This window comes from Paralichthys olivaceus, chromosome 7 (assembly GCF_024713975.1).
Source record: "Paralichthys olivaceus isolate ysfri-2021 chromosome 7, ASM2471397v2, whole genome shotgun sequence".
Lineage (NCBI taxonomy): Eukaryota > Metazoa > Chordata > Actinopteri > Pleuronectiformes > Paralichthyidae > Paralichthys > Paralichthys olivaceus.
Window position 1 is genome coordinate 2,034,707 of NC_091099.1, and position 12,311 is coordinate 2,047,017.

The 12,311-nt window shown below is 43.1% G+C and overlaps 1 protein-coding gene across 2 annotated transcripts in view; it reads left to right on the top strand.

Annotated features, from left to right (window-relative positions):
* The window catches only part of LOC109646205 (BTB/POZ domain-containing protein 10-like), a 135,364-nt gene extending 123,449 nt beyond the window's left edge, over window positions 1-11,915 (top strand). For both annotated transcript variants that reach the window (XM_069528046.1, XM_069528047.1), the window contains exons 2-8: window positions 4,932-5,182; window positions 5,720-6,029; window positions 6,805-6,907; window positions 8,326-8,446; window positions 9,709-9,906; window positions 10,287-10,397; window positions 10,717-11,915. In XM_069528046.1, coding sequence (XP_069384147.1) covers window positions 4,996-5,182; window positions 5,720-6,029; window positions 6,805-6,907; window positions 8,326-8,446; window positions 9,709-9,906; window positions 10,287-10,397; window positions 10,717-11,192 — 1,506 coding nt within the window. In that variant the 5' untranslated portion in view covers window positions 4,932-4,995 and the 3' untranslated portion in view covers window positions 11,193-11,915. The remainder of the gene's footprint in view (window positions 1-4,931; window positions 5,183-5,719; window positions 6,030-6,804; window positions 6,908-8,325; window positions 8,447-9,708; window positions 9,907-10,286; window positions 10,398-10,716) is intronic.
* Window positions 11,916-12,311: the final 396 nt, after the last annotated feature.

A 12,311-nucleotide genomic window follows, 5' to 3' on the forward strand; every position in this document is an offset into this window, starting at 1 on the left:
AAAGTACAAGATATTTTTGAATAACTTTTTTTCTGAAAGCCCTAGAGACTTGTGCATTTCATGATTAATAAAGGGTGGCCTGCCACGCAACCACACCGAATTTCAGCACGTTTCGAGCAAGCAGCGCAGAGTTATTCCAATTAATCCTTAATATGGGTTAGGGTTGCAATTAGGGTTAGGGTTAGGGTTGTGATTAGGGTTAGGGTTAGGGTTGCGATTAGGGTTAGGGTTAGGAATGAATACCCATTGGAGATCAAGATATTCTTCAATAACTTTTTTTCTGTAGGTCATAGAGACTTGGAAGTTGGTTCCATCTCCACTAATGTGGCTATGCCCGATCCATTGGTACCACCCCCGAGCTTCTACGACCTTTGGAAGGGGTAGGGTTAGGGTTGTGATTAGTGTTGGATTTTTTGGTTGTGATTAGGGTTAGGGTTAGGGATGAAAACCTATAGGAGTTCAAGATATTGTTCAATAACTTTTTTTCTGAAGGTCATAGAGACTTGGAAGTTGGTTCCATCTCCACTAATGTGGCTATGCCCGATCCATTGGGACCATCCCCGAGCTTCTACGACCTTCGGAAATGGTGAAACCACCAAATCTATAAAAAAAAGTACAAGATATTTTTGAATAACTTTTTTTCTGAAAGCCCTAGAGACTTGTGCATTTCATGATTAATAAAGGGTGGGCTGCCACGCAACCACACCGAATTTCAGCACATTTTGAGCAAGCAGCGCAGAGTTATTCCAATTAATCCTTAATATGGGTTAGGGTTGCAATTAGGGTTAGGGTTAGGGTTGTGATTAGGGTTAGGGTTAGGAATGAATACCCATTGGAGATCAAGATATTCTTCAATAACTTTTTTTCTGTAGGTCATAGAGACTTGGAAGTTGGTTCCATCTCCACTAATGTGGCTATGCCCGATCCATTGGTACCACCCCCGAGCTTCTACGACCTTTGGAAGGGGTAGGGTTAGGGTTGTGATTAGTGTTGGATTTTTTGGTTGTGATTAGGGTTAGGGTTAGGGATGAAAACCTATAGGAGTTCAAGATATTGTTCAATAACTTTTTTTCTGAAGGTCATAGAGACTTGGAAGTTGGTTCCATCTCCACTAATGTGGCTATGCCCGATCCATTGGGACCATCCCCGAGCTTCTACGACCTTCGGAAATGGTGAAACCACCAAATCTATAAAAAAAAGTACAAGATATTTTTGAATAACTTTTTTTCTGAAAGCCCTAGAGACTTGTGCATTTCATGATTAATAAAGGGTGGCCTGCCACGCAACCACACCGAATTTCAGCACATTTTGAGCAAGCAGCGCAGAGTTATTCTAATTAATCCTTAATATGGGTTAGGGTTGCAATTAGGGTTAGGGTTAGGGTTGTGATTAGGGTTAGGGTTAGGGTTGCTATTAGGGTTAGGGTTAGGAATGAATACCCATTGGAGATCAAGATATTCTTCAATAACCTTTTTTCTGTAGGTCATAGAGACTTGGAAGTTGGTTCCATCTCCACTAATGTGGCTATGCCCGATCCATTGGTACCACCCCCGAGCTTCTACGACCTTTGGAAGGGGTAGGGTTAGGGTTGTGATTAGTGTTGGATTTTTTGGTTGTGATTAGGGTTAGGGTTAGGGATGAAAACCTATAGGAGTTCAAGATATTGTTCAATAACTTTTTTTCTGAAGGTCATAGAGACTTGGAAGTTGGTTCCATCTCCACTAATGTGGCTATGCCCGATCCATTGGGACCATCCCCGAGCTTCTACGACCTTCGGAAATGGTGAAACCACCAAATCTATAAAAAAAAGTACAAGATATTTTTGAATAACTTTTTTTCTGAAAGCCCTAGAGACTTGTGCATTTCATGATTAATAAAGGGTGGGCTGCCACGCAACCACACCGAATTTCAGCACATTTTGAGCAAGCAGCGCAGAGTTATTCCAATTAATCCTTAATATGGGTTAGGGTTGCAATTAGGGTTAGGGTTAGGGTTGTGATTAGGGTTAGGGTTAGGGTTGCTATTAGGGTTAGGGTTAGGAATGAATACCCATTGGAGATCAAGATATTCTTCAATAACTTTTTTTCTGTAGGTCATAGAGACTTGGAAGTTGCTTCCATCTCCACTAATGTGGCTATGCCCGATCCATTGGTACCACCCCCGAGCTTCTACGACCTTTGGAAGGGGTAGGGTTAGGGTTGTGATTAGTGTTGGATTTTTTGGTTGTGATTAGGGTTAGGGTTAGGGATGAAAACCTATAGGAGTTCAAGATATTGTTCAATAACTTTTTTTCTGAAGGTCATAGAGACTTGGAAGTTGGTTCCATCTCCACTAATGTGGCTATGCCCGATCCATTGGGACCATCCCCGAGCTTCTACGACCTTCGGAAATGGTGAAACCACCAAATCTATAAAAAAAAGTACAAGATATTTTTGAATAACTTTTTTTCTGAAAGCCCTAGAGACTTGTGCATTTCATGATTAATAAAGGGTGGCCTGCCACGCAACCACACCGAATTTCAGCACGTTTCGAGCAAGCAGCGCAGAGTTATTCCAATTAATCCTTAATATGGGTTAGGGTTGCAATTAGGGTTAGGGTTAGGGTTGTGATTAGGGTTAGGGTTAGGGTTGCTATTAGGGTTAGGGTTAGGAATGAATACCCATTGGAGATCAAGATATTCTTCAATAACTTTTTTTCTGTAGGTCATAGAGACTTGGAAGTTGGTTCCATCTCCACTAATGTGGCTATGCCCGATCCATTGGTACCACCCCCGAGCTTCTACGACCTTTGGAAGGGGTAGGGTTAGGGTTGTGATTAGTGTTGGATTTTTTGGTTGTGATTAGGGTTAGGGTTAGGGATGAAAACCTATAGGAGTTCAAGATATTGTTCAATAACTTTTTTTCTGAAGGTCATAGAGACTTGGAAGTTGGTTCCATCTCCACTAATGTGGCTATGCCCGATCCATTGGTACCACCCCCGAGCTTCTACGACCTTTGGAAGGGGTAGGGTTAGGGTTGTGATTAGTGTTGGATTTTTTGGTTGTGATTAGGGTTAGGGTTAGGGATGAAAACCTATAGGAGTTCAAGATATTGTTCAATAACTTTTTTTCTGAAGGTCATAGAGACTTGGAAGTTGGTTCCATCTCCACTAATGTGGCTATGCCCGATCCATTGGGACCATCCCCGAGCTTCTACGACCTTCGGAAATGGTGAAACTACCAAATCTATAAAAAAAAGTACAAGATATTTTTGAATAACTTTTTTTCTGAAAGCCCTAGAGACTTGTGCATTTCATGATTAATAAAGGGTGGCCTGCCACGCAACCACATCGAATTTCAGCACATTTTGAGCAAGCAGCGCAGAGTTATTCTAATTAATCCTTAATATGGGTTAGGGTTGCAATTAGGGTTAGGGTTAGGGTTGTGATTAGGGTTAGGGTTAGGAATGAATACCCATTGGAGATCAAGATATTCTTCAATAACCTTTTTTCTGTAGGTCATAGAGACTTGGAAGTTGGTTCCATCTCCACTAATGTGGCTATGCCCGATCCATTGGTACCACCCCCGAGCTTCTACGACCTTTGGAAGGGGTAGGGTTAGGGTTGTGATTAGTGTTGGATTTTTTGGTTGTGATTAGGGTTAGGGTTAGGGATGAAAACCTATAGGAGTTCAAGATATTGTTCAATAACTTTTTTTCTGAAGGTCATAGAGACTTGGAAGTTGGTTCCATCTCCACTAATGTGGCTATGCCCGATCCATTGGGACCATCCCCGAGCTTCTACGACCTTCGGAAATGGTGAAACCACCAAATCTATAAAAAAAAGTACAAGATATTTTTGAATAACTTTTTTTCTGAAAGCCCTAGAGACTTGTGCATTTCATGATTAATAAAGGGTGGCCTGCCACGCAACCACACCGAATTTCAGCACATTTCGAGCAAGCAGCGCAGAGTTATTCCAATTAATCCTTAATATGGGTTAGGGTTGCAATTAGGGTTAGGGTTAGGGTTGTGATTAGGGTTAGGGTTAGGGTTGCTATTAGGGTTAGGGTTAGGAATGAATACCCATTGGAGATCAAGATATTCTTCAATAACCTTTTTTCTGAAGGTCATAGAGACTTGGAAGTTGGTTCCATCTCCACTAATGTGGCTATGCCCGATCCATTGGGACCATCCCCGAGCTTCTACGACCTTCGGAAATGGTGAAACCACCAAATCTATAAAAAAAAGTACAAGATATTTTTGAATAACTTTTTTTCTGAAAGCCCTAGAGACTTGTGCATTTCATGATTAATAAAGGGTGGCATGCTACGCAACCACACCGAATTTCAGCACGTTTCGAGCAAGCAGCGCAGACTTATTCACCTTATGTTGAATATTTTTAGGGTTGAAATTAGGGTTAGGGTTGTGATTAGGGTTAGGGTTGCAGCCAGGGTTGTGATTAGGGTTAGGGTTGTGATTAGGGTTAGGGTTGGGTTAGAAACCACCAACTCTATGAAAAAAACCGTCTTTCACAGACACTTTTGTGTTAGTGTTTATTTTCTGAATTCAAGTTCAGTATAATTAGTAGTATTTTATATTTTCTTTTCATTCATAGTTATTTGTGATTAAACTGGAACGTTTCAAGTCACAATTACATTTCTTTGTCATGATTGAGATCATGTCATCTTGGGAATCAATTCATTTTCCAAATATATTTATCAGCTGATATATATCGGTGTTGGAAACGTCTTACTCAGGATCAGTATTTGCTCCATAAAATTACAGAGCCCATGTTCCAACACTCCTGACGAATTATTTTCTTTTGCCCACAAAAAGAAAAAACACGTCATGATTGAATTTACCAAAAAATATTTATTATGAAAGTTATGTGGTCTGAGAAATTAGACTCGCTTATTCACTGTGTGTGTTCGTGTGTGTTCTTATCTCCATCAGTGACCAGCAGCGTGGTTCATCAGTGTTGGACTGGAACCAGCGGCAGCGACGGCAGGTTAGCACCATGAGTCTGTACGGGTCCAGCTCCAGCAGCGGTGCTGCCGGCGGAGCGAGAGAAAGAGGAGGAGCGGAACATTATCAGGAACAACGACGACGCTCCAGCGACCGCTCACGTGACTCGTCCCACGAGAGAGGAGAGAGCCAGCTGACGCCTTGCATCAGGAACGTCACTTCTCCCACACGGCAGCACGGTGAGAGAAGAAAGAGGGTTTTATTATTGTAGTCCAAAAGTTGTTCTACTGTTACTGTCTCCATCTCTTAAAGGTAGATGATGTTGCAGGATTTTCCTAAAATACACAAAGTGTAGAACTGGACTGCAGTATAGGTCATAAACCCTGCGTCTTCCATGTTGACAGAAGGGACATGAATCAAACTAATCAAAGTAAGTCAAAGTAGTCATTGAATGAAAGTTTGTCAAAGATGGTTTCTGATCAGTTTGGTTTTAATGAGTTTTTTGATGATATGAAATGGGGTGAAAGGTCATGATTGACTCTGACTTACGAAAGGACGAAATCCTGTATGATCACTTCTTTGGCTCCAAAGTATGTGAAGAGCACAAAATGGCAGCACCTGTATTCAGCACGGTGTAGCTTCATTTTTGTACAAAAGGAGTGTATGGTACAGACATTAACTCCCAACTCCTCTGTCTAGTACACATAGTACATAGTACACAGTACACATAGAAGTTTCCTCTATCGATCTTCACACATCCTCCTCTCTCCCCTCAGACCGAGAACGTGGCGATGGAGGCTCCTCCTCCAGATCCTCCAGTCCACGCCCTCCCAGGGTTTCTCTTCCCTATTCCCACATCGGAGGAACTCTGATCGGAGGACAAATACCTCGGCCGCTGGGCCTCCCCGGAGTCGACCACCACTCCAAGTCCCTGGGCGATATGATCTACGTGTATGACCTCAGCAGTAAAGAGGGGCATCGCGGTGGACTGAGGCTGGGAGAACGAGTGACGCTGATCGTGGACAACACAAGATTTGTGGTGGATCCGGCCATTTTCACAGCTCAACCCAACACCATGCTGGGCAGGTGAGAAAAAACACAGCAAACAAACCGACCAGTGTTTATACAGCCTCTCACACATCGTCCCGGTTGTCCACATTTTATTTATTGATTTTATTTTTTTAAATACTTCTTTTACCCTTGAATACCTTAAAAACTTCAGACATCACAACTAAGGAAACCCGTAAAGAAAATACATCAGTACAGCTGATAAAAATAAATATTATATACATAATAAAATACAACTTAAACATAACAGTAGAAATATAATAATACTGTGTTTAATTCTTCTATCACAGTACTCAGGAGCACTTCAGATTGTTTATGTCATGAATTCAAAAGATGAGACACAAACAACTTGGATATGGGATTTTCCCACTTTAAACTAATAATTGTTTGAACGCTGAACTGATTTTAGTTTTTCATAACATAATAAAACATCTCTAACCTTTGAGTTGGTAATTTTTCATTTGTTTTCACTACCCAGAATTCCTGATATATAAAGAGGTGGAGCCTGGGTAGAGCAGCAGGAAGTAATGACGTATGAATGTTTTTGTTTACGTCTTCTATGTGTACGGATCCTCGTTCATCCTGAGATATTTGTATTTTTCCAGTTTTCATCCGTCCCCATGTTAGAAATCATAAATATGTGGTTACATCCTTTTACCTACTTTCACTCACATCAACAGTTTTCTAACCTGAGTGAAGAAGCGTCAGCGTCTGGTACAACACAGAACCAACAGATTGACGATCACCGATCTGCTCTTCGGTCACACAAACACCTGTTTCTGTTTGTTCGCAGGATGTTTGGTTCTGGGCGGGACAACAATTTCACACGGCCCAATGAAAAGGGAGAGTTTGAGGTGGCCGACGGCATCAGTTCCACCGTGTTCAGAGCCATTCTGGTGAGCAAGCATCTCTGGTTTCACTTCCTGTGTACACTTCTCTCTGTATCACTGTATTTCTATCTTTTTATGTTCTCAGCATCTTTTACTTGATCACGTTTAGTCCTTCTTCTCTCTGGAACGTCTCTGAGTTCAAACCCCCTCAAACTGAAATAGTTTCCTCACTTTCTAATTCTCCTGCTGCCCACCTCTCCTTACATTTGGATATCTTTCAGTCAACCCTCTACCGCTTTTGCTGACAGAGAAAATCAAATCAGAAAGTATTTAGATCTCAGATTTTTCCATTCTAATGTCTTCTAAAAAAACTTAAATTCTCTTGTTCACAGTGTTCTTTGTGATATTATTACCTTCAACAAAGGAGCAGAGATTGTTTTTTAACACGATTATGCAAAAACTACTGAATGGATTTCCGCAGGTGTTGGAGGAAGGATGTGGTTCTGATCAGAGACCAACTCATTAAGTTCTGGTTCAGATCCAGGAATGTTTTCACTTCTCTAACACTGCGGGATGTTTTAATGAGACACGACATTTTTCATCATTTTCTCTGGTTTCTTAGAGAATAATTCACGGATCTCCATGAAAAAAAGAAACCTGGGACCGTTGGGCCTCGGAGGAGAACAGATTCTTTAAATCCTTCTGTCTCTGCTCTTTGTGAGGACGTAACTTACTGGAGGAGCTCGTTCCTTCACTGAGGCCCAACACTTTCCTTTTGAAACCACATTTAAATCCACAAGATCTGGATTTTTACAAACATCAGTTTAATTTTTCCTGGATCCACTCGATGATCTGGATCTGAACCAAAGGTTTTCTGTTTGAGTTCTTCCTTGATCGATGTCTCGTCCTTCCACTGAGTTTCCTGCTGATCCGTCCAGTAGTGTTTGTGTAATCCTGCAAACTGAACCTATCTAATAATTACTGGGTCGTGGTTTGAGCTGTAATGGATGTTTGCATCAGTGTGTTCGTCCTCTGGGATTAAACAAAACCCCAGAGACCAGGAAGTGAGTGAGTGAGCTTCTCCTCCTCCTCCTCCTCCCCCCACATCTCCATCACAGTGTGTGGTGTTTGAGTCATGTGACTCAGGCTGCACAGAGCGAGCGGGAATGAATAGTGGAGCAGGGAGGGCTCTCTCTCTTTCTCTCTCTCTTTTTCTCTTTTTCCTGTGACGTTGCTGTCAACACTTCTTCATCCCTCCCCATCCTCCTCCTCATCTCTCTCTCTCTCTCTCTCTCTCTCTCTCTCTCTCTCTCTCTCTGTCTCTCTCTCTGCCGCCTGTGTGAGCATCAATAATGGCGTCTTGTTTTCTCTCCCATGCTCGTGTGTGCATGTGAACAACTCGGCCCACTTGTTCATTCACTCTGTGTGTGTGTGTGTGTGTCTCTGCTCTCTCTCTCTGCTGCTGCTGCTGCTGAAAATGGCAGGATTACTACAAGTCAGGGATAATCCGCTGTCCTGATGGAGTTTCCATTCCTGAGCTGCGGGAGGCATGTGACTACCTCTGCATTTCCTTCAACTACAGCACCATCAAGTGCAGAGACCTCAGTGAGTATGAAGCTGCTCGTTCGGCCGAGCGTTCAGCGAGCTGCAGACTCAGGTAGTTCTGCTCGTGCACTTAGTTTGGTGAGTGACACACGTTGTTTTAAATCGACGTTAGGAGAAGATCTCGTTCACCGAATATTTGAGCGTTGCCACGGCAGCTTCTCTTTAACTCCGACATCAGCTGAGATGATGTTGTTGACATCTCATCGTTTAAACGTAAACGCTCAGTGAGGATAGAAGAAGACGATCAGTGTGTGTGTGTGTGTTCACAAGATCACACACACTTCTCAGGACCAGTCGACCTCGTGGGGACGTTTGAGCCAATGAGATAGAAGCTCCTGGTTGAGGTGTCAGATGTGAGTTGTGGGTTGGTTATGGTTAGGCCTGGTTAAGAATAGCTGTGCAAACCGGTTGGTGTTGTTATTGTGTGTCTGTGCGTGGGAAGAAGAGCTTCAGCTCACAGGCTGCTGCTGCTGGAGGTGTGTGTGAGTAAGTAGGTCATGATCAGCAGTGAAACGTTGAGCTTGTGTCTCAGACACTTCTGACGTGAGCAGAATGTGGATTTCACTCTTGAGTTTCTTCTTCTTTGTTTTCTAATTTGAATTGAAATAAATCCACGTTAACACTTTGAACTTGTAGTTTAGAAATGTTCCTGTTTGTCGAAGCAGCTCTGCAGACGTAATATTCAGGTCACGAGCGGCGCAGTGCTGCTTGTTGATCATCTGCAGTAGAAGCAGAACTTAGAATTAAAGTTTCCAGTTCACAACCAGACATTACATCGTGTTCTAGTGGTTGAATGACTGTTTACAGGAGCGTCTCCCTGAAGTCTCAGTCTGTGTGTCAACAAACATAAAGATAGACGCTCCGACTCCAGAACATCTCGTCCTTAAAGCTCCAACAATGAATACCGATAACAAACCATCACATTTGATTGTCTCGTCGCTCTAAGCTAGCAGATAGACGGAGTCAGTATTTTATTCTGGATAAGAAAAGAAGATAAGCTTCTCCACCGGTTCTTCAAAAGTCTGAATCTGAATTTTGGGCATAAAATTATAATTTTTTTTAGAATTAAGAAAATAAAGAAAGAAAAAGCATCGAATGTTCTTATTTATAAAAAATTTGTTTTAGCTGTAAAATATCAAGACTCAATTAAATTTCACAAGGTTTTGTGACGTGTTCAGTCATGAGAACGAAACAGGGGCTGCCTCGTTTCCTTTCCTCGTCTCCTCGCTTCATCTCCTCATCTCCTCCTCGTTTCTCCTCAGGCGCCCTGATGCACGAGCTGTCCAACGACGGGGCGCGTCATCAGTTCGAGTGCTACCTGGAGGAGATGGTGCTGCCGCTGATGGTGGCGAGCGCTCAGAGCGGAGAGAGGGAGTGTCACGTGGTGGTGCTGACAGACGACGACGTGGTGGACTGGGACGAGGAGTACCCTCCTCAGATGGGGGAGGAGTACTCGCAGAGTAAGACGCCGTCACTGATGCTGAGTCACAGTTAATTTAACAGTTTAACAAGTGGGTGACCCGGTTTGGTCGCAGCGGGTCGACCTCATAACTCTGAATAATCTGATGCAGGTCACGCTCCAGTTACAGGAAGCAGGTTAAGATGCTTCCTTTCATAACATGTCGACCACGTTTCATCTTCAGGCTGTTAAAGAAAAGAAAGTCTGGAAGCACTTTGATGACATCATTAATAAAGACCAGTAACTTTTTATTGATCCTCGAAAACAATCGTTTATTTTACAAACTATCACGTCGACCGTCTTTATTCCAAATCTACAGATTCATCTTTGAACGCTGAGCTGCCGTGTTCACGTTTTGAACGTCTCTCTCTCTCTCCTCAGTCATCTACAGCACCAAACTCTATCGCTTCTTCAAATACATCGAGAACAGAGACGTGGCCAAATCAGTTCTGAAAGACCGAGGACTGAAGAAGATCCGTCTGGGGATCGAAGGTGGAGACAAACGTTTAGAATTGTTCTGCACTCGTACATACGATTGTATTTGTATTATACATTATACAGTATTTATGAAGTATTAAACTACTGCTCGGATTCCAGATTTAATTAAAAACTTAAAAAACTCATTTAAAGAATATTTTATCATTGTTGTTGTGAAAACTTTTTATCAAAGGTTCTAAACAAATAGTTTATTTTTATGATTTCTCTCAGTTTGATTCATTAACTGTAGAAAAACACGTTGATCTATTCGTCACCTCCGACAAGAAGCCGTCGACGTTTCCTGACTCGTTGCTGTGTCTCGTGTCTCCTCCAGGATATCCGACCTACAAAGAGAAGGTGAAGCGGCGTCCCGGAGGTCGTCCAGAGGTCATCTACAACTACGTCCAGCGTCCCTTCATCCGCATGTCCTGGGAGAAGGAGGAGGGGAAGAGCCGTCACGTGGACTTCCAGTGCGTCAAGTCCAAGTCCACCACCAACCTGGCCGCGGCCGCCGCAGACATCCCCCAGGACCAGCTGGTGGTGCTGCACCCTCCGGGGCCGCAGGTGGACGAGCTGGACACTCTGCCGCCCGCCAACGACCCCCACCAGCCGGCGCCCGGGCAGTGGGCGGAGAACAACCCGACCCCTCAGCTGGTGCAGGCGCACGAGGGCCTGAACCAACAGGCTCAGGACAGTCCGAGCCAGGCGGCGCTCAGCCTGGCCCACGGTAACCAGCAGCACGGCAACAGCCACACTCAGGCCACATACCACTACGAGCCGGACCCCGACTCACCGTCGCCCTCTGCATGAGACCGGTGCACACCTCCCCCGACCCTCCGCTCCCGTGTTCACACTGTCTCCAACGAGTGTTTTAGTTTACGCAGTTTCACAAAGTTTAGAGTCACAGCGAGAGAAACAGGAAACACCGACACAAACGACAAACTCCTCGTCTCTCGGCTTTGAATCGCTTGTTGTTTTCAGCGTGAACACAAACGTTGTTCCTTCACCACCCCACCCCCCCACCCCCCCCATCACGTTTACGCTCATCTCTCCTCCCTGGTGGCGAAACACCACTTTGCCTTCTGTCGCAGCCTTTTCTCACACACAGCGTCCGAATGAACGAGGACGGATAAAAGCACATCAGCAGCCTGCTCTCGTCATTCAGTTCGATTTCTCTGAGCGGAGGAGAGTCTCATTCAGTTCACGTTCAAAGACAGAGTACTGTATTTAGTGTGTGTGTGTGTGTGTGTGTGTTTGTGTGTTTGTGTGTGCGACAGCTGTGAGATTTCTTTATAAAGAGTTTTTTTTAATGGATGAGGATTTTTTTTATGTTTCGCTCCGTCTGTTGTTTGTCTCTGTCTCTTAAATTTGGTTCCTAGTTTTTGTTGTACTCCATTTTTTTTTCCACTTATTTAATATTACTGTTGTTTTTAATTTTGCTCTGTAAACTCTGCACAGGTTCATCAGCTCTGCTGTGAGCTCACAGGATGTCAGAAAACACAACGTTTTTCTAATAAAGAGAATTCACAACAACTCTGATCTGATCACTTCCTTATTTTACGCCTGAGCTGCGTCTCTAACGTTTGCTGCAGATCCAGGATTTTTCTTTCTCAGTTTTTTATTCAATATTTTCGTTGATTTCTCAGAATATTTATGGATCTTGAATAAAATCTGATATTTACGAGTTTGTTTAATTTGGTGCAATGATCCAAATAAGAATATGTAAATAAATAAGTTGTATAAGGAGACTGTTGAGTCTGTGCTCCTCTAATTAGTAATGTCCTCACGAAGCAGAAGGAGTTTTCTTTTTTTACTTTTTGCATCTTGACTCATGTTTGAAGATTTTATTCTGGGTTTTATTTGTGATATGGAACACGGAACACTGTGGTGATAGATTTTTGTTCATTAGTGGCTTTTATTGTTTTTCTT